The sequence below is a fragment of the Rutilus rutilus genome (assembly GCF_951802725.1).
Source record: "Rutilus rutilus genome assembly, chromosome: 6".
Taxonomy (NCBI): Eukaryota; Metazoa; Chordata; class Actinopteri; order Cypriniformes; family Leuciscidae; genus Rutilus; species Rutilus rutilus.
Window position 1 is genome coordinate 45,524,086 of NC_140214.1, and position 21,213 is coordinate 45,545,298.

General features: G+C 38.9%; 1 protein-coding gene across 1 annotated transcript in view; it reads left to right on the plus strand.

Moving 5' to 3' along the window:
- The window catches only part of LOC311292518 (uncharacterized protein), a 1,083,963-nt gene that overhangs the window by 862,974 nt on the left and 199,776 nt on the right, over nucleotides 1-21,213 (plus strand). The window contains exons 15-17 of the mRNA XM_084412230.1: nucleotides 2,016-2,189; nucleotides 2,731-2,901; nucleotides 4,221-4,394. Of these exons, the coding sequence (XP_084268356.1) occupies nucleotides 2,016-2,189; nucleotides 2,731-2,901; nucleotides 4,221-4,394 (519 nt within the window). The remainder of the gene's footprint in view (nucleotides 1-2,015; nucleotides 2,190-2,730; nucleotides 2,902-4,220; nucleotides 4,395-21,213) is intronic.

Sequence of the window (21,213 nt, forward strand, 5' to 3'; positions counted from 1 at the left end):
ATTTCTATCACAGATGCTAGTGGGATAATCCGCTCGTTTAGCAAGATCAAATTACACTAAGAAAGATCGCTAAACATCAACTACACCACAAACATGGTCTAACTTAGCACAGTTGGGATACAGTGTGACAATCTGTTATTAACAATATACATAAAAGGAGAACTTACTTTGTCACAAACTTTCTCTTACACATAAACACTGCACATGAATGCATGCACGCGATTTGATCGCTCAATTGGAGTAGCTTAGTGAATAGGCAATTACACTGAATCCGGACCTGCGCCTGGACCCGATGTCATAGCGGGGTGCTAAAGTGCCAACTAGTTTCCCCTTATGGAGGATCCCTTTACCACTCTACAGATAAAGCATTGTCAGGAAAATATCTACCCCGAAGTGATAAAATTCTGTATCAAAAATGTTAAGGCCAGACAAGTAGTTTTTTAAGGCTTGGTTTGTAGGGAATTACAAACCTGCGCACATATATTCAAACGCGCATACCAATAGACTGAACTCGTAATACACATGTGCATGCCATCAGCGTTCTCACAGGTTTCGCGTCTAAAGTCTGTGTAGAGTTTCCTGTTAAAACGGTGTCGTGTTAGCGGCCCCTAAGTTAATAACTAATGATCGTTGCGATGGAAGTGAATCAATCAAATTAACTTTAGCTGGAAAATAACTTTATTCAAGAACTGCTATGAAGCCAAAACAATCTCTGTTACTTTAAACTACCCTTGTATCTCTGTAAAGCCGCTTTGCAACAATCTACATTGTTAAAAGCGCTATATAAATGAAGATGACTTGACTTGAATTATAAAGTACAGCAATTACAGTGTGACTGAAGTTTATTTATTTGAAGACAGTAGGGCTTATGTTTCATTGTTTATAGCAGTGCACTTTCTGGGTTTTCCCTATTGCTCACATTTTTATGTGTTTTTTATCTAGTTAGTAATTGTTTAATTTCCAGCATTTTATACAATGTACTGATTGTGTACATGCAGAAATCTGCCTTTTCAACAGAGAATAAAGAAGAGAGATGTCAAATAAAAAGTAAAAAATTTAATAGAAGAAACAGTGTCTTCCAGCACACAGAACTAGTGTGACTGGGTTTTAAAACAGACTATTGGAAACTAAATGCTGCTGTAGCTCTTCAATAAGATGATCATCTAAAGCCGCGTTTCCACCGAAATTACCCAGAACAATCTGTCCCAGGATCTTTTTTCCCTCAGAACTGTTGCTGTCTGTGTTTCCATCGCAGTCTAAAGTACTGTGAAGATTAGGCAAATTAGTCCGGTGACGTAGGACTGTGTGCGACTTTCCAATTCCCGCTAGATTTCGTCCTCATCATATAAGCTTACTAAAGCCTGAACCTCATCATCGGTCCATCTACCGTATTTTTTAAACTCCATTGTTGATTCGAATAGCAAACACCCCGCACCATCACCCGGCAGCTCGACGGCACACGACAGGCCAGTGGAACGGGAGGACCGCGGGGAAACACTCCCACTGTGAGCCTCAGGTCTCCTACAGTGTTAACCATATTGGCGGCTCTGCTTTGTGCAGAGGCAGTGCTGAGTAACAGCAGAGAGACTCTAGCCTTCACAAGGAAGGACAGTCCAGACCGCAGGGTCAACATGGTCCTGTTCTCACAGTGAGGACATGAACCATCCACAAACACTATCTCAGCACACTTTTGGCCCAGACATGTGAGATCGTGGCCATCAGATGAGGACAGGGAACAACCGCATCCAGAAACACACGGATGGAAAGGCATCTTTAAAAAGACGCTCAACATCAATTTTGCTCTTTTAGGGAAACTGCTCTTTATGCTGAAGCGCCCAGGGGGGAATCGCTGCACTTATCCATGCAATACGCCAGCGAAACACCACTGAATGTGCCGTAGACCACCAGGAAGAGGGGCTTCCTTATTGTAGAGGCGACTGGAAGAGCGATCATTCAGATTTATATTGTTCAGGTTTAAATGATTAATCAGCTGAATGTTTTCATCTCTGTTCTAGACTCTCTAACTGCAGTGTGACAGAAGAAGGTTATAAAGCTCTGGCTTCAGCTCTGAGATCAAACCCTTCACACCTGATAGAGCTGGATCTCACAGGAAATGATCCTGGAGAATCAGGAGTGAAGCAGCTCAATGATTTACTACAGGACCCAGACTGTCAACTGAAGACACTGAGGTGAGACGGGATCAAATAATTAACTAAATTAGCTACTGTATATGCAGACTAAATATTCATAACTAATATATTATTTTAGTTAAATAATAAGCTGGACAATTTGTTGCATCAAAATGATAAAGATCAGATCAGATGCTGCAGGTTTTCTATCAAGCCCAACTGCATCTCTCTACAGCAGGTCTATGAGTTTCCAGCCAGTTTTCTCTGTGCTGACGTTCCTCACTCCTCCTGCTTAAAAGACAGAAATATATTAATTTCACACTCTGTATTAATACTGAAAACCATAATCTAGTGAACTTTTGCCCTTCTGCTCTGTGAGACATTTCTGTTCTTATGAGTTTGCTTTAAGACTGAGTGTTGCTCTAGTTTCTTTTAAATATATATATTTATTTGTGTATTTAAATTTTTAAAGAAAAATGTAACATCTAAATAACTAACTTAAGCTTGTCTTTAAAACAATAATTAAGTTTTTTTTTATCATATCAATCATTTTTGTAATGCAATGGACATTTAGTTGAGAACTGAATTGACTCTTCTGCAGGTTTTTGAGTCCTGCTGCAGAGGAAGCCTGTCAGTATGTGAATAGTGTTGTGGGTAAAAACACGTTACTCCAGAGAGCGCTGAATCTGAGAGAACATGAACTAGGAGACACACGAGTGAATCAGATCTCTGCTCTACTGCAGGATAAACACTGTCAACTCAACACACTGACGTGAGTATTGCTCATTTATTTATAATATCTCTTTACTTTTAGTTGTAATGTTAGCTGATGACAATATTTCCAGACAGACAGTTTGATCATGGGTCAATAATTATTGCAGTTACTGTGGAGGCAGAACAATGTTTTTTTTTTCTTCTGACATCAGAATCAGAACTGTTTATAACTGCTTTCAATTTAATCTTTGTATTTCACAAATATCTAATTTTGGTGCAACATATACTGTAACTTGTAAAAATTTAAATAAGTGCATTTTAAAAATCTGTGATCAGTATCTGCCTGTAATGAGATCCACTGAAGGTAAGTTGACTGAACGCTAGTGATGGGCGCTTTCGAAACACGCTTAATGAAGCTATGAAACCTTTACAAATCTTTTGTTTCGAATCAGTGGTTCGGAGTGTGTATCAAACTACCAAAGTCACGTGATTTCAGTAAAGAGGCTTCGTTACGACACAACTGTTTAGAAACGTTTGGAATTGTCAGTGGTTCACCACTGGAGGCGATGATCTCTGTGAACTCATGAATCATGCAGATTCACTGAGAATGAACAAGTGTTTGTGGGTTTTACCTGATCTCTGATCAGTTTTATACATTTGTAGATGTTTTAATTAGACATTAGTATAATTAAAAGGAATAATAGTAGTTAATAGTCTCTTATTGGCCTGTTTAGCTGAGCCATCCATAAAATACACTGACACTGCCTCACGGTGCAGCACTAAAGCAGATGAGCTACCTTTTACAAAGCTTGTTTGATTGTCTTCTGCTTAAGGAAATACTTCTATTCCTTGATCTGATCATGTTAGTTTATACAATTATTCTTTGTTCATGTTAGTTCACAGGGGATTTGCTAATGTTAACAGAAAACTTTTGTATTTAAAAATGTATTAGTAAATGTTTAAACTTAAGGTTATTAAATGATGTATAGTATTGTCCATCATGGGTTCATGCTAACTAATGTATTTAATGTTAACAAATGAAACCTTACTGTAAAGTTTTAGCAAGTAGACAATGTGTCTGAAAACAACCGTCATAAACACATTTGACCCAGTGAGCAAACCAAGGGTAACACTGACATTAAAGAACCTTAAAGATTAAATGAAATGAATGTGTATACTAACATAAATAGATCAACGCTTTCAACCTTTTTATTGTTACAATGTTGGTAGTTTATTTGAATGAACAATGTGTAGTCTTTCTCCATGTTACCTTTACCTTGATATCCCTGTTTATTTGTCAGCAAAAGTCTACTGGATGAGGCTAAACATGTTAGTTGATCATCATAGATCTGAGTAATTTTCTCTGTCTGTCTTCAGTCTGAATAGATGCAGTATTACAGAGAAACAGAGTCTCATCCTGACTTCAGCTCTGAAATCAAACCCATCACACCTGAGAGAGCTGAACCTGAGCAGGAATAAACTAGGAGACTCTGGAGTGAAGCACTTATGTGACGTACTGAAGGATTCACACTGTAAACTGGAGAGATTGAGGTCAGTCACATTCACATACAAGAATCAAAATGTTGATCTTAACCCCCTGGGGTCGGCGGTATCGCCGGCGATACCAGCTCGCTTTTTTTCTTATCAGTTCAAAAGAAATTCATTTTGCTCTGTTGACTTTGATATTACAAACAAGTTTCATACATCAATCGATCCTGTTAAGTGTGTATTATTTTTGTGTATACTCACAATAAAAACAAAGTGTTGTGCTTTTTGCCAAATAAAGAAAAATAAACGTGATGCGAGTTCTGCCTTCTCTCTGTCAGTTAAGTCCATTCTGAAACGCGTCCGAAAATGAACCATAACTCAGCGAATACTCAGTCAAACAGGCATACAGACATGAAGCTTGAATTCTCTTCTTTTAAATGAAGAATTCATTTATATTTATAAAATATATTTATTTATATAAAAAACAAATATTCTCATCTTGTGAAATCTGTATTAAAAGAGAGCGATTCCAGTCGAGCTCATTAGAGCTCATTGAAATGTAATGTGACCACGCCCCGGAGAGCGTGCGCTATTCTGAGAACCATTTCCGACCTGTGAAACGCCCACATCAGCTGTAAACACAGCGCGCCGCGAGTGAGGCATAATATAGCCTACCTAATAATCCTGGAGAAAAGTTTCCTCAGAACAGTGCTGATATGAGGAGCAATAGATCCCGCTGAGGAGTGAGGTAGGCTAAATTCTCTTTTCTCAAGTGTTAATGTGGAATAACGTTATGGAATAACGTTAGTGTAGGCCTATGTAAACCGCAAAAAGATGAATCGCGTTTCTATAATATGAATCGCGTTTCTGTGAGATGAATGAAGGGTACATATTTGTAAAGACTGTTTAGCCTAAATATGAATCGCGTGTCTGTGTGTGAAAGAATAAACCGCTTTAATCAACTAAAATGCTTTGCTATACTGAGATGAGTAAAAATCGACTGAAATATGTTTAAATAAAATGTCTTTGTATAAGCAACGTATTAAACTGCAAATTAACATTTATATGCCCTAATATTTCATAAAAACAATGTTACAGTCAGGCAAAATATGAAAGACAACATTTTGTTGACTAGATTTGGGAACAGTTTTTACTGTAGAATATACTGCCACATCAAATAAGCTTTTGTTTAGCAATTTCTGCTCATATGTTCTATATATATATATATATAATACTATTTTTGTCAAAAATAAAGTCATAAACTAAGATGTTAGATGTTCCAATGTTGGCTATATTCAAACTAATGAATACATATGATAAAATGTAGGCCTATAGTCATTTTTTTACAAAGAAAGAGTACACTTGAAATATTGCTAAAATTGTAATTATTGTTGTAATTGTAACCTTTGTAAAGGTTTTGTTGTTGTTAAATTGTAAAATAGCAAAACATATTTACAAGATAGATGTAAGCAAAATCTTAAATGGTCAATATAAGTCTTCTTCTAAATATATCTTTTGTCCTTGCATTTATTCTTGTGGCTCAGTCAGTGTCACACCTGAATGAATGGCTCATTATGCAAGACGTTACGCATAATGGGTGGGACATTGTATTCTCAGGTGTAAACTACTCCCCCTTTACGCCCCCCTCGCATATTGGCTTTCCAAGCAAAACCTGTCTTACACAATTTAAATCAATGTATTGTTTTATTGTGAACGATAAAGCAAGACTATTTTCACATAATTTTGAAGCCAGAACTCGAAGCGACAACATCCATTAGTCAAAAGTCTTGTGGACACATATTTAGTATGAGTTTTGTGGTCTTATTTCAGCAACTTTCATTTTTATTTTTTTCAATAACCACGCATAAACATTATTCTCTTAAAAATCCAAACATCTACATACATGTTGCTCACATTTTATGGTAGCCCTGTTTGTGATGTATAGAGTGAATTTACACCTTTATTATCATGTTTATAAATAACTGAAAAAAGCACAAATGTCAGGGCATGTCAGAACATCCCAAGGGCCCCAAAAACACCTTAGACCCCAGAGGGTTAAAATCACTTCAACAGTTTAATCTAAAACACTTTAACATTGTATTTGCTTATGAAGATCATGTGACTTTACAGAATAAAGAGTTTTCTTTTCTTCTCTCTTATTTTCTTCTCTCTCTCTGCTAATGTAGTTTAAGCTACTGTGATATGACAGATGAAGGTTGTTCTGATGTGACTTCAGCTCTGAAATCAAACCCGTCACACATGAGAGAGCTGAACCTGAGCTGGAATAAACTAGGAGACTCTGGAGTGAAAAACCTCAGTGATCTACTGATGAACCCACAATTCAAGCTGGAGAAACTACAGTTAGTATCATTATACTGTACATCAATTACAGTGTGACTGAAGTTTATTTATCTGAAGACAGCAGGGCTTATGTTTCATTGTTTATAACAGTGCACTTTCTGGGTTTTCCCTATTGCTCATTTTTATGTGTTTTTATCTAGTTAGTAATTGTTTAATTTTCCAGCATTTGATACAATTTACTGATTGTGTACATGCAGAAATTTGCCTTTTCAACAGAGAATAAAGAAGAGAGATGTCAAATAAATAGTTAAAAATGAAAGAGAAGAAACAGTGTCTTCCAGCACACAGAACTAGTGTGACTGGGTTTCAAAAGAGACTATTGGAAACTAAATGCTGCTGTAGCTCTTCAATAAGATGATCATCTAAAGCCGCGTTTCCACTGAAATTACCCAGAACAATCTGTCCTAGGATCTTTTTCCCCCAGACCTGTTGCTGTCTGTGTTTCCATCGCAGTCTAAGGTACCATGAAGATTAGGTAAATTAGTCCGGTGACGTAGGACTGTGTGTGACTTTCCAGTTCCCGCTGGATTTCGTCCTCCTCATATAAGCTTAATAAAGCCTGAACCTCATCTTCGGTCCATCTGACGCATTTTTTAAAGGGGTCATATAATGTCATTTTTGTACAAGCTAATATGATTCTTTAGGGTCTAAATTAAAAGTTTGTAATATACTTTAATTAAAAATTCTCATTAGTATTGTAAGAAAACACAAATTTTACCTGGTCAAAAACAGCTCTGTTTTCAGCACGCCGTTTGAGTGCATGGGTCTTTAAATGCTAATGAGCTTTGCTCACCCCGCCCCTCTGTTCTGTGCGTACACCGTTTGTAACACAATAACACAATAACCATAACGCGTTGTTTATTATAAACATGGCAAGGCAAGGCAAGGCAAGTTTATTTATATAGCACATTTCATACACAATGGCAATTCAAAGTGCTTTACATAGAAGAAATTAAAGTAATAAAAGAAATAATTAAAACAGTTTAGAAAAATAAAATACAGTACAAACAGTCAGACGAACAGTGGCACAGTGCTCATTCAGTAAATGCATAGCTAAACAGATGTGTTTTGAGTCTGGATTTGAATGTGATTACTGTAGGAGCACGTCTGATCTCTTCTGGAAGCTGGTTCCAGCTGCGGCTGGCATAATAGCTAAAAGCAGATTCGCCATGCTTAGAGTGAACCCTTGGTATTTCTAGCTGATATGATCCTAATGATCTGAGTGATCTGTTGGGTTTATATTCAGTGAGCATATCTGCAATATATTGAGGTCCTAGGCCATTGAATGATTTATATACCAGTAATAATACTTTAAAATCAATCCTAAATTTAACTGGGAGCCAGTGTAAAGACCTGAGGACTGGTGTGATATGTTCATATTTTCTGGTTCTGCTCAGAATCCTGGCGGCAGCGTTCTGTATGAGCTGCAACTGTCTTATGGTCTTTTTGGGAAGGCCAGTGAGGAGTCCATTACAATAATCCACCCTGCTGGTGATGAAAGCATGAACAAGTTTCTCTAGGTCTTGTCTGGAAACAAAGCATCTAATTCTTGCAATATTTTTCAGATGATAGTATGCTGATTTAGTTATTGCTTTGACATGACTACTGAAACTAAGGTCTGACTCTAGTGTCACACCAAGATTCCTGACTTGATTTTTAGTTGTTTGACCCCTAGAGTGAAGGTATGCGTTCACCTTAAGAACTTCATCTTTGTTTCCAAACGCAATGACTTCAGTTTTGTCTTTGTTTAACTGAAGAAAGTTTTGACACATCCAACTGTTTACTTCATCAATGCATTGGCACAGGGAGTCAATGGGGCTGTAGTCGTTAGGCGATAGGGCTAAGTAGATCTGTGTGTCGTCTGCATAGCTGTGGTAAGAGATTTGGTTCTTTCTCATTATTTGGCTCATTGGGAGCATATACAGGTTGAACAGGAGTGGTGCAAGAATTGAGCCTTGAGGGACTCCGCATGTCATGGATGTCCACTCAGACTTATGGTCTCCTATACTCACATAATAACCTCTCCCAACTAAGTATGACCTGAACCATTTTAGGACTATCCCAGAAAGCCCCACCCAGTTTCCCAGCCTGTCAAGAAGTATGTTATGATCGACAGTGTCAAATGCAGCACTGAGGTCGAGTAGCACCAGCACTGATAATTTGCCTGAATCAGTATTTAAGCGAATATCGTTTATTATCTTTATGAGCGCTGTCTCTGTGCTGTGGTGCGGTCGGAAACCAGATTGAAAATGGTCAAAGGATCCATTCAAGCTCAAGAATTTGTTCAGCTGATTGAAGATAACTTTTTCAATAATCTTGCCTATGAAAGGAAGATTTGAGATCGGCCTATAGTTGCTTAATATGGTCTTATCCAGATTGCTCTTTTTCAGGAGGGGCTTGACAACTGCAGTTTTCAGGGAGTTCGGAAAACTACCAGAGTGAAGTGAGGCATTTACCACTTCTAGAAGATCTGCTTCTAGACTGTTTAACACACTTTTGAAAAAAGATGTGGGAAGTGTGTCAAGAGCGCAGGTTGATGTTTTAAGGTGCTGCATGGTTTCTTCCAAAATTTTGCCATCAATTTCTTTGAAGTCAGACATAGTAACTACTTTCTCAGGTGGTCTGATCTGTCTGACCCCCGTGCAACTCAAGGATGTGCTGATCACCTTTCTGATATTATTGATTTTCTCAGAGAAGAAAGAAGCAAACTCACTGCACTTGTTGTCTGAGAGCATTTCACTGGGAATCTGGCTTGGGGGGTTTGTCAGTCTCTCTACAGTAGCAAAAAGAGTGCGTGTGTTGTTTAAATTATTGTTTATAATATTTGAGAAGAAAGTCTGTCTAGCTTTGCCTAGTTCCATATTGAAAGCATGAAGGCTGTCTTTGTAGATGTTATAATGGACTACAAGTTTTGTCTTCCGCCACATGCGCTCTGCTTTTCTGCATTGTCTTTTCATATTTTGCACTGCTGTTGAGTTTCTCCAAGGTGCTTTTTGTCTGCCACTCTTCTTCCTGACTTTCACAGGAGCAATTTCATCAATTACACTTTTAACTTTTGAGTTAAAAGAATCAAGGAGAAAATCAACAGAATCTGCAGATATGCTTGGTGTTAAGGATATAGCCTTCATAAATAGTACACTAGTGTTCTCATTTAAGCATCTCTTCTTGACAGACACAGATTTCGCTTCAGTGGCAGGAGAGATCAATATATCAAAGAAAATACAGAAATGATCAGACAGTGCTACATCCTTAATAACAATCGATGAAATGTTTAGACCCTTACTGATAAGTAAATCTAGTGTGTGTCCACGATTGTGTGTGGGTCCATGTACATGCTGATTCAGATCAAAAGTTTTTAAAACAGTGTTGATTTCTTTTGCCATATTGTTTTCTGCATTATCTATGTGAATGTTAAAATCTCCAGCAATGGCAAAACAGTCAAACTCTGAGGTAATTGTTGATAACAGTTCTGTAAAGTCCTCAGCGAAGGCTGGAGAGTATTTTGGAGGCCTGTAAATAATGATAAGTAAAATGCGTGGAGCACCTTTTAACACAATACCCAGATATTCGAAAGAAGGGTAATTCCCAAATGATATTTGCTTGCATTGATAGATATCTTTAAAAAGAGCAGCTAGACCCCCACCTCTCTTAACAGCTCTGCAGACACTCATACAAGTAAAGTTAGGAGGGGCTGCTTCATTGAGGATTGTTGCACTGTAGCTGTCTTCTAGCCAGGTTTCATTTAGAAGCATAAAATCTAGGTTGTTTGTGGTTATTAAGTCGTTAACTAGAAGTGATTTATTTTTAAGTGAACGAATGTTTAAAAGTGCTAACTTAACAGTCGTACTTTTTGTCCCCACATCAATCTCACTTTCACGTGTAATAGGCACCAGATTAGATGGGTTTGCTGTACGGCTATTGGAGGTCTTAGACTTTCTATCTTGTATTAGAACAGCAATAGAGAAAGATACAGGCACACTGGGTTCCCGCTTGTTTTGTAAACATTTGAGAAAGTTACTGTTATCAGAGCGGGGACCCGACACATATCACTGAGAGCTGGTATCAGTTGTTTTTGGTTCACCTCGAGCAGATGGAGGAGGGTGTGGGCCCTGGCGTTGTGGCAGAGGCCGAAGAGCTCTCACAGGAGGAGGGGGAGGGCGAGCTGGGCCCGCAGGCTTTGGTGGCAGCGGTGCCTGTCGTTTTTTGGTTGGTATCTGGGGGCTTGCAGCAAAAGAGTGGGAAAGTGTGTGTGCCATTCAGATTGAGTGGATTGGCACACATTGCAGAAGGATGATTGAGGGAGAAGTAGAAATTGTCCTTTAACACTCTTGAACCAAGTTTGTTTGGGTGATGGCCATCCCGATGAAAAAGTTGTCTCTGACTCCAGAAAAGATTGAAATTGTCAATGAAGTTTACTCCTTTTATATTGCAGGTTTTTTGCAGCCATGTATTTAGCCCAAGCAACCGTGAAAACCTGTTTGTTCCTCTTGCTGGGAGTGGTCCACTGATGAATGTTTGAACTTTCAGTCTTTTAAGTGTTTCAAAAAGTTCATTGAAATCCTTCTTAAGGAGTTCTGACTGCTCTTTATGAATATCATTCTTCCCCACATGAATTATGAGTCGATTTGCAGTCTTATGTTTCATTAGAATGTTCTGAAGATCCCTGTTTACATCAGAAGTTGTTGCTTGTGGAAGGCAGCACGTAGTTGTATCCCTGCTGCTAATGTTTCTGATTATGGAGTCCCCCACTATCAGAGTCCTGGGTTCGGCTGCGCTCTGAGCTGAGTGCCGCTGTCTGCTCGACCTTGAGCGCCAGTTAGCATCAGTGTTAGCTACTGGCCCATTCAGTCTGTTTTCGATCACATTCATCACATTTGGGGATTCCTCATTTACATTCATTAGTACTTCAAATCTGTTCTCAAGATGTATAGGCGGTGGTAGCAGACCAGTGTTTGCAATCCTTGTCAGAGCTGTATCTGGGGTAGAGGATGCTACTGCGGCAATATGTGATGCTCGTGACAATCTGATGTCTCGAGTGCCTTTGGGTCTCGCTCCCTGTGTGTGCCATCGATTTGTAAGTCGATCGGCTTGTTTCTCTACCTGTCGAGGAGCACTAGTTTCATGGGACTCACCGGTATGCTGTGGGTGTCCATGACGAAGCTCTGTTGTGTGCTCCGTCTGGTTTGGTGGTCCCGTAAGTAACTTTGTTTCAAGAACTGCAATCCTTTGTAAAAGTCTGTGGCAGTTGGTGCAGCAAGTAGATTCTTGAACCTGAAGAGGCATTTTCTCTCTTATCCTTATGAATGTAGGCAGTTGTGTTTTCCTTTCCCGGAATGTAAGCTGGTCGGGTAAAAGAATTCTGCGTTTTTGTAGTAATCCAAACTTTGTTGTCTGAGCACTGTGCTGATTGCTGAAGATAAAATTAGGTGATAAAAGGAAATAAAATATAAAAATATAGGAGATAAAATGTAAAAGCGATAGAGCAGAGCGCGGAGCAGTAAGCAAGAGCGTCCGAACAGTAGCTGAGCAGGAAGTGAATCCTAAACATGGGATTATGAATTATATTGAGAACATCATACATAGAAAACATGCTGTAATGTACCCTGAGTGTAAAATAGCCGCATTCATCGTGAAGCGTGCAGAAAGCGATTTGCAAAGATTAATATAAAGATTAATATAAAGGTTAATAAAACGTTACACTCACTCACTGCAGCAGGAACATGAATAGTTGGTACCGATCCTTTTTTCAGGAGCAGCTTCTTAGTAAAACCAGCTTTATACTGACCCTCGTTTGTAAAGCAGTCTGGTGAAATGATTCGCGCAAACATGAAAGCATTGACGTTGATCGTGGGGAATTCCCTTCGAAAACAAACTCAGCCACTGCGTCTTCAGCAGTTCGGATTTAGGAACATCAAAATGACTGCGGTGTTCATTATTACACCCAAGAACAGAACACCATAATCGTTTAGACGCCATTCTACTCAGTGCTCCAGCTATCAACACTGAACGCGCCGGTCCGCGCGGGCTATGATTGACAGCTCGCTCGCGATAGCGGGTCTGTGTTGAAACTCTGCTGTCAATCAACCATTGTGGGAGGGGCGTCGATTTTGTGACGTCACAAAATCGAACAGCTTGATTCAGGAGAGGGGGAAACATATAAGAAGATTTAAAAAAAAAACACTGGATGGATTTTTTATCATTTTATGATGGTTGTGTACAGGCACTGCCAACACACATTTCAGTTTCATTATATGACCCCTTTAAACTCCATTGTTGATTCGAAAAGCAAACACCCCGCACCATCACCCGGCAGCTCGACGGCACACGACAGGCCAGAGGAGCGGGAGGACCGCGAGGAAACACTCCCACTGTGAGCCTCAGGTCTCCTACAGTGTTAACCATATTGGCAGCTCTGCTTTGTGCAGAGGCAGTGCTGGGTAACAGCAGAAAGACTCTAGCCTTCACGAGGAAGGACAGTCACGACCGCAGGCTCAACATGGTCCTGTTCTCACAGTGAGGACATGAACCATCCACAAACACTATCTCAGCACACTCTTGGCCCAGACATGTGAGATCGTGGCAATCAGATGAGGACAGGGAACAACCGTATCCAGAACCACACGGAGGGAAAGGCATCTTTAAAACGACGCTCAACATCAATTTTGCTCTTTTAGGGAAACTGCTCTTTATGCTGAAGCGCCCGGGGGGGAATCACTGCACTTATCCAATACGCCAGTGAAACACCACTGAATGTCAAGTCAAGTCACCTTTATTTATATATTTATATAGCACTTTTTACAATACACATTGTATCAAAGCAGCTTCTCAGTGATAACATGTAAATAATAGGGGTGTAACGATACGCGTATTCGTATTGAACCGTTCGGTACGAGGCTTTCGGTTCGGTTTTCGGTATGCATTTTCAAACCGAACGTTGGACCATTTTTCCTGCCGACCAAAATTCCGTTATTTCAAATGTAGGCGCGTTGCGCGTGTCAAGCGCGCTCATAATGTAAAAGATACCCGTTATTGTGTGGTTGAAGGACCGTTTATCAGTTTGGACCAGTGCAGCGCGAGCCGATCGTGATCATGCAACACTGTTACTCAGCGCTAATAAGAGATCCAGTAAAGAAAGCATTTGAATTCACCACAGAAGTAATAACATCGCTGCGAGATCTAGTGAGAAACATTCACATTTCTCCGTTATTAACGGATCAAACAGCGCTGACGTGGAAACCAGGAAGAAACATTGTGCCATGAATGAACTATCCAGTGTCCACAGATCTGCAACATTCACCATGGATTTACTGTAGTAACACTAACTGTAACCATGCAAGTTTGGCAGGAATAGTAGGCTATAATGCCTTCAAGTAACATTACGTTGGTTTTATTTTGACATTATGAATACAATTGCTGCCCTCAAATGTTAATCTGAACTAAAATAAACCTTTGTTTATAACTACATTTCATTTTGTTTCTTTTGTTCCAAAATATGTTTCCTTTATATTTTTACCGCCGTGCTGATGCTGAATGAGAAGAGCCATGAGAAGAGCCATTTTATTTCAAACCTTTGTTTATAACTACATAACCTTTGTTAATATTACATTTAATTTTTTTCCAAGGAGCTGTTTTGTTTTATATGCTCATAAGAAGAGTCAATTATAGCTCTAGAATTGCTCAAAGTAAAAAAATATCATTCTTTATGATGTTAGTTTTAATAATAAAAAAATAATAAAAAAAATGTAATCAAGGAAATTTATCTGACATTTCTTTCTTTTTGCTGTATCAAAAACGTACCGAACCGTACCGAACCGAACCGTGACACAAGTGTATCGTATCGAACCGAACCGTGAATTTTGTGAACCGTTACACCCCTAGTAAATAATACAACAAAGTTTGTTCCTAGGAGAAAATTGCGCCATCATCCACCCTAAGTAAGGCAGATCAATAATATTGTTGAATATTAAATGTCCCCAACTAAGCAAGCCAAAAGCCATGGAAACATGTGCCGTAGACCACCAGAAAGAGGGGTTTCCTTAATTTGGCGAGTGGCGACTGGAAGAGCGATCATTCAGATTTATATTGTTCAGGTTTAACTGATTAATCAGCTGAATGTTTTCCTTTCTGTTCTAGACTCTCTAACTGCAGTGTGACAGAAGAAGGTTATAAAGCTCTGGCTTCAGCTCTGAGATCAAACCCTTCACACCTGATAGAGCTGGATCTCACAGGAAATGATCCTGGAGAATCAGGAGTGAAGCAGCTCAATGATTTACTACAGGATCCAGACTATCAACTGAAGACACTGAGGTGAGACGGGATCAAATAATTAACTAAATTAGCTATATGCAGGCAAAATATTCATAACTAATATAGTATTAAGTATATAATAAGCTGGACATTTAGTTGAGAACTGAATTGACTCTTCTGCAGGTTTTTGAGTCCTGCTGCAGAGGAAGCCTGTCAGTATGTGAATAGAGTTGTGGGTAAAAACCCGTTACTCCAGAGAGAGCTGAATCTGAGAGAACATGAACTAGGAGACACACGAGTGAATCAGATCGCTGCTCTACTGCAGGATAAACACTGTCAACTCAACACACTGATGTGAGTATTGCTCATTTATTTATAATATTACTTTACTATTAGTTGTAATGTTAGCTGATGATAATATTTCCAGACAGACAGTTTGATCATGGGTCAATAATTATTTCAGTTACTGTAGAGCACGTGTCAATAACAAGGCCCGCCGGCCAAACACGGCCCGCCACGACTTTTAATCAGGCCTGCCAACAAATTCTGGTGATTAATTGAAAGTGGCCCGTCCGCTGTTAAAATATACGTCTGTGACAATTACAACATGAAGACGCAGGTGGTGCTGTGGTGCTTCACTCAAGTCTCTAATTTTATCAGAGAATACGGCAATAAGTAAGGAATAATTGACGATGGGCCATTGAATTATTAGCTGATTAATGCTGTCATAGACAGAGAGAGAGAGAGAGAGAGAGAGATAAGTGTTCGATAAGTGACTGTTCGATAAGTGTCTTCAACAGTGTTCGGCAGCAGCGGTTCTCCTATAGTGAGACTAAGTATATCCAGGATAAATGTCTTGTAGCTTTTAAGTTGTTAAATTATTTTACTGATAAAATCTTCAGAGCAGCGCTGACAACACTGTGCGAGTGTGTGTCCATATGTGTGCGTTTAGATGGGAGAGAGAGCATGTGCTGTCTATGCATAATAAAACGTAATTTTGTAGCAAAAACATTGAATGAAGAGTTTGGTTGCAAAACGCAGTAAATCCATTTTGATTACTTTGAGTAAAAAATGTGTTTTCTTTACCAAGAAAGTGGCAAGATGAAAACCACTATTTTCGGTTTCAAATTTTCACATAGAATTATTAGGTTATAATAACATAAAAAAAAAATGTAATCCAGATTTTGACTTTCAAAGACTAAAAACGGATTATATTTTCCTCCAAAATGAAATAGATCCATGACATTTTTTTTCCAAAATGCAATTAATCCATTTGAATCAGGTCCGTGTACTTTTGCGTCCATTCGTTTTTCCTTTTTTAACCAGTAGTCGAAAAACAAAAAATGAACGGTTGTTGTATTTTTAAAATCCAAAATTTAACACCAAAATTTGAATTTGAACTACACACCAAATGCTGCGCAAAAAAACCAACTATTGACGTATTTTCAGATTTTTGTTTATGACTTGTTGCTTATTTATTAAACATTTAAAATATTCACAAATTAATATGGAAATGAGGTCGATTTTAATGGTTTTCTAAGGCCAAATTAGAACCCGGAAATTATATTTTTACCACCGTGCTGATGCTGAATGAGAAGAGCTATGTCTCTGGAACCATACAGAGAGGTGATTTATAGGTGATTTATAGGCTAATGATAATAAATGTGTCTGAAAAAAATAACGAGGCATTTAAATTTTTTATTAATAAACTAGTGTTTTCTCAATCAGTGTCGGCTGCAAACAACTCCATATCCGCTGTAAAGCGGATGCGCCATTAGAGAGAAATGCACCTTTCATACTATGGAAGCTTATGGGTAGCAATATTCAATTTGAAATGTAATATGCAAAATGACAATGCAATATGTAAAATGGCAATGCATTTCTGTATTTCAATTTTAATTTACCCATACATTTGTGCAACGTTTGGTGCAAAATGAAAATGAAAATTCAATTATATAATTTACATTTGCCATTTCATACACTAGTTTTAATATGTAAATTGAATACATATTTTAACGCTTTATAAGTTGCAAAATTAAAATTAAATTAAAAATTGTATTACAGAAATTATTAGATATGTTTAACATGTTCAAGCAAAAACTGTGGCCAAATTGTAATGTAAATGTAATTTTTTCTTAATTGCATTTAGACTCACATTTAAGACACTTGCGATTGCATTTCCATTAAGTGTCCCGCAATGAATGTAGCAAAATTCAATGTGCAATTTGAAAATGCATTCTGAGCCGATCACTTGCCCGCCCCGCCCTGTCAATCACTGCGTGAAGGCGTGGCTCAACATAGGCTATGGTGCGTATACTGTCTATGGTATTTTGAGGTGTTGGAAGGAAACACGGCGGCGGCAGAGCTGATACTAGCGTTACATTCACTAGCAGATGAAGTGGAGCGTGGACAGAGAAATGGTAGTGTTTCCGAAGATTATTACGCGTCTGCAGGTGATAGAACCAGTACGATGTTGGACCGTCTGGGTCTGGGAGAATGTTATCAAGCGTCAACACCCATGGCAACATTCTGCTGCGCTGCTGTTGTCTGATGCTGGACTGTGTTGATGGTTTCGTTTTGTATAAAATATTATCATTGTCTGATACATGCTTATCTTTATTCTTATTAGCTTACTATTAACTGTAATACTCAATAATGTTAGAGATCCTATTGTTTTTCCTTACAAATGCATAGACCTATTACTCTGAGATCGCAAGGATTTATTTATAACTGACTGTAATGTTCAATAAAGTGACGAATGTGATGTGTGACCATCTCTGTTTATTCAGCTGTATAATCATAAAATATGAGGCAGACATGCGAGTCCCTTTCCATTTTATAAAGCATATTGATAAGGTATTAATACACATGAACATGGTCACGGAATCTGACGGGTCAAATTAATCGACCTAGCCTTTTTTGGGTGAATGTGGAGCAGGTCGAGGGCTGGTGACGTCATCGTCTATAATTCAGTGTCTAATATTTTAAACAACGAAGCGGGGGGTTTCCAAGATGGCGACCTAACCGCTCCTGTTTTACCGAGCGCGTGTGCAAAAAATACAAAAGTTAAGTAACTGACTATATTTAGATCCTGAGCAGAGTCTGGATATGATCAATCGATTACCCATATGTCTACACGGGTTAAAAAGAGAGCGATGAAGGCTGCTAAACAGGCAGTTGCAACAGGTTCGGCAAACCCTCTCGTGTCCAGCTGTCATGACTACTCTAACTCGGTAGGCCAGCTGTCCTTGATGGCCTCTGAAGATGATTTTCCCTCGTATCCGGCTACACCATGTAAGCCTCCTGCATCTAAAAAAGCTCTTCTGAGAGATGATTATGCGGGCTCTCCATCTAATGAAGAGAAGCTCAAGCCCTGAAAGGGCGAAGGCCCTATTTTTTTCGGTAGGATTATTAGGGCCCAAGCCCTGAAAGGGCGAAGGCCCTATTGTTTTCGGTAGGATTATTAGGGCCCAAGCCCTGAAGGGGCGAAGGCCCTATTGTTTTCGTTAGGATTATTATTATTATTATTATTGTTGTTCAAGGGTTCGGGGGCTTTTGGGGCCTTTAACGTGCTCAAAAACTCATGAAACTTTGCACACAGGTCAGAACCTGCGGCCATTAGGGCCGGGCTGAAGCTGGTACCCGGGCATGGCAGGGGGGCTCAACAGCGCCCCCTGGAATGGAATCCGAACACTTATCCATAAATCAAACACACTTGCATGTAATAATATGAAACTCGGAACAGATATAGATCTCAAGGCCAAACAACTTTCGTGCTCTAAGTTTTACGCCAGCCCAACAGGAAGTCGGCTATTATGGGTTGTTTGGAAACGCATGCTGTGGAATTTAATGTACTCCTAGGGAATTCATCCAATCGGCTCCAAACTCGGTCAGCATGAAGTCAAGACATTGAGGATGCTAAATTGTGGACAGATTTTTGATATCTCGAACGGTTTGGCCGTGGCGAGGAAACGAATCTATGGCGAATAATGGAAACAGGAAGTGTGTTATAACTTCTGCATACATTAACTGATCTTGATTAAACTTCAGCAGTGTGTTCGTTGTAAGAGGCCGATCACATGGATGTGACTATTGTGAGTCAAAGTTATAGCGCCACCAACTGGCAGCAGGAAGTGTGTCACTTTCAAAATGCTTTGAAATCACCCTCTTATTTTTACCCGATTTGCTTCAAACTTTATGTGTATAATGTAAACACACGGCAGATGTAGACCTGTGAAAGGATTTTTGATATCTTTAATACTGTTGCCATGGCAACGCATCAAACATCAATATTCTTTTTTGATGCTTTTGAGACTCTTAGCATGCTTGAAATTGCATGAAACTCGACAGACACATCACATTTATTAGCCAGTAGACATGTGCAAAGTTTCAGGAACGGGCGTGGTGAGGGGCTCAGTAGCGCCACCTTTAGTCATAAGTGGGGGGGTTAGTTTTATCAACAGCAACAAAACTTGGTATGTGTATTGTTCTCATCAAGACGGACAACTTTCTAATTGACATTAACTACCTCCGACCAACAGGAAGAGAGATATTTTGGTTTGAATGTGGATTTTCTGAAGAATTTTCTCTCCCTCTCTCTGTGTCTCTGTGTGTGTGAGGGGAGGGGGGAGATTTGACTATTGCTTTTATATTTTTAATCAAAGTTTCGGGGGCTTTTGGGGTCCTTAACGTGCTCAAAAACTCTTGAAACTTTGCACACAGGTCAGAACCCACGGCCATCAGGGCCGGGCTGAAGCTGGTACCCAGGCGTGGCTGGGGGGCTCAACAGCGCCCCCTTGAACGGGGTTCTAAAACTTGGTCCATATATCAAACACGCTTGCATGAATTAATATGAAACTCGGTACACATATAGATCTCATCGTGCCGAACAACTTTCCCCGTTCAAGTTTTACGCCAGCCCAACAGGAAGTCGGCTATTATGGGTTGTTTGGAAAACGCTTGCTGTGGAATGTGAAATACTCCTCCTAGAAAATTCACCGTGTCCCCTCCAAACTCGGTGTGCATGTACTCAAGACTTTGAGGATGCTAAATTGCGGACGGATTTTTGATATCTCGAACGGTTTGCCCGTGGCGAGGAATCGAATTTATGGCGAGAAAAGAGAAACACGAAGTGGAATAACTTCTGCATACATTAACTGATCTTGATGAAACTTCAGCAGTGTGTTCGTGGTAAGAGGCCGATCAGATGGATGTAGCTATTGTGATTCAAAGTTATAGCGCCACCAACTGGCAGCAGCAAGTGTGTCACTTTCAACATGCTTTTGACAAAAGTGGGGGGGTTAGTTTTAACTACAGTAAAAAAACCTCAGTTCATATATTGATCTCATCGACCCGGACAACTTTCTAATTTAAAGTCATTAGCTCTGACCATCAGGAAGTCAGATATTTTGGTCTGAATGTGGATTTTTTTGCAAAATCAGCCTCTGAATTTTTAGCCACCTTTATCTAAGTGGTTTATTTTATTCCCAACAAACTTTTTCAACATGATAAAAATATATTAATGATGCTAAATTGTGAACGGATAATAAATATCTCAAACGGTTTTGCTATGGCGAGGGATTAAAGTATTGTCTAAAAAGGAAACACTCAAAGGCTCATATATTCTAAAAATGTAATTATACACCATTTATTACTATATAAAAGTATACAAATATCAGAACTTAACTCATTTTATTCTTTTTTTTCAATTTAAGAATGAAGTTTAAGTTTAAAAACTGCCAGAATGGTTGTTTAGTCTAAACAATAAATAAATAAAGTCAAACATAGTGCTATACTGCCCTCTTGTGTTCAAAATCAGGTAGGCCTATTATATCTATATAAAAATATACTAGGTATGTGACGGGGAGAATATTTTACCACCGGTTAACCCTCTGAGGTCGGCAAACGCGCCCCCGCGTTTTGCTGGATTTTTTTCACATAGCAGCAACATAAACTTAAAAAAGTCCGTCATTTACGGTCATATTAATAAAATAAATACATGATTATAAACTATAGAGGGTCTTCTTTTTTTGTGTACACTCACATTAACATCAAAACCTTGTTTTTATTTTTAAATAAATAAAATAAACAGGGTGCGCTTTCAGCTCACTCTGTCTCCGCAAAAATCTTTTTGAAACAAGTCTGGAAAATGAACTGAAACTCAGCTAATACTTATCACACAACCATGAAACATGCGTCTAAAGAAAGCTTTAAATTTCTACTTTTAAATAAAACAATTCACATTCAAAACAAATATTCTCCTGCAATGTAATCT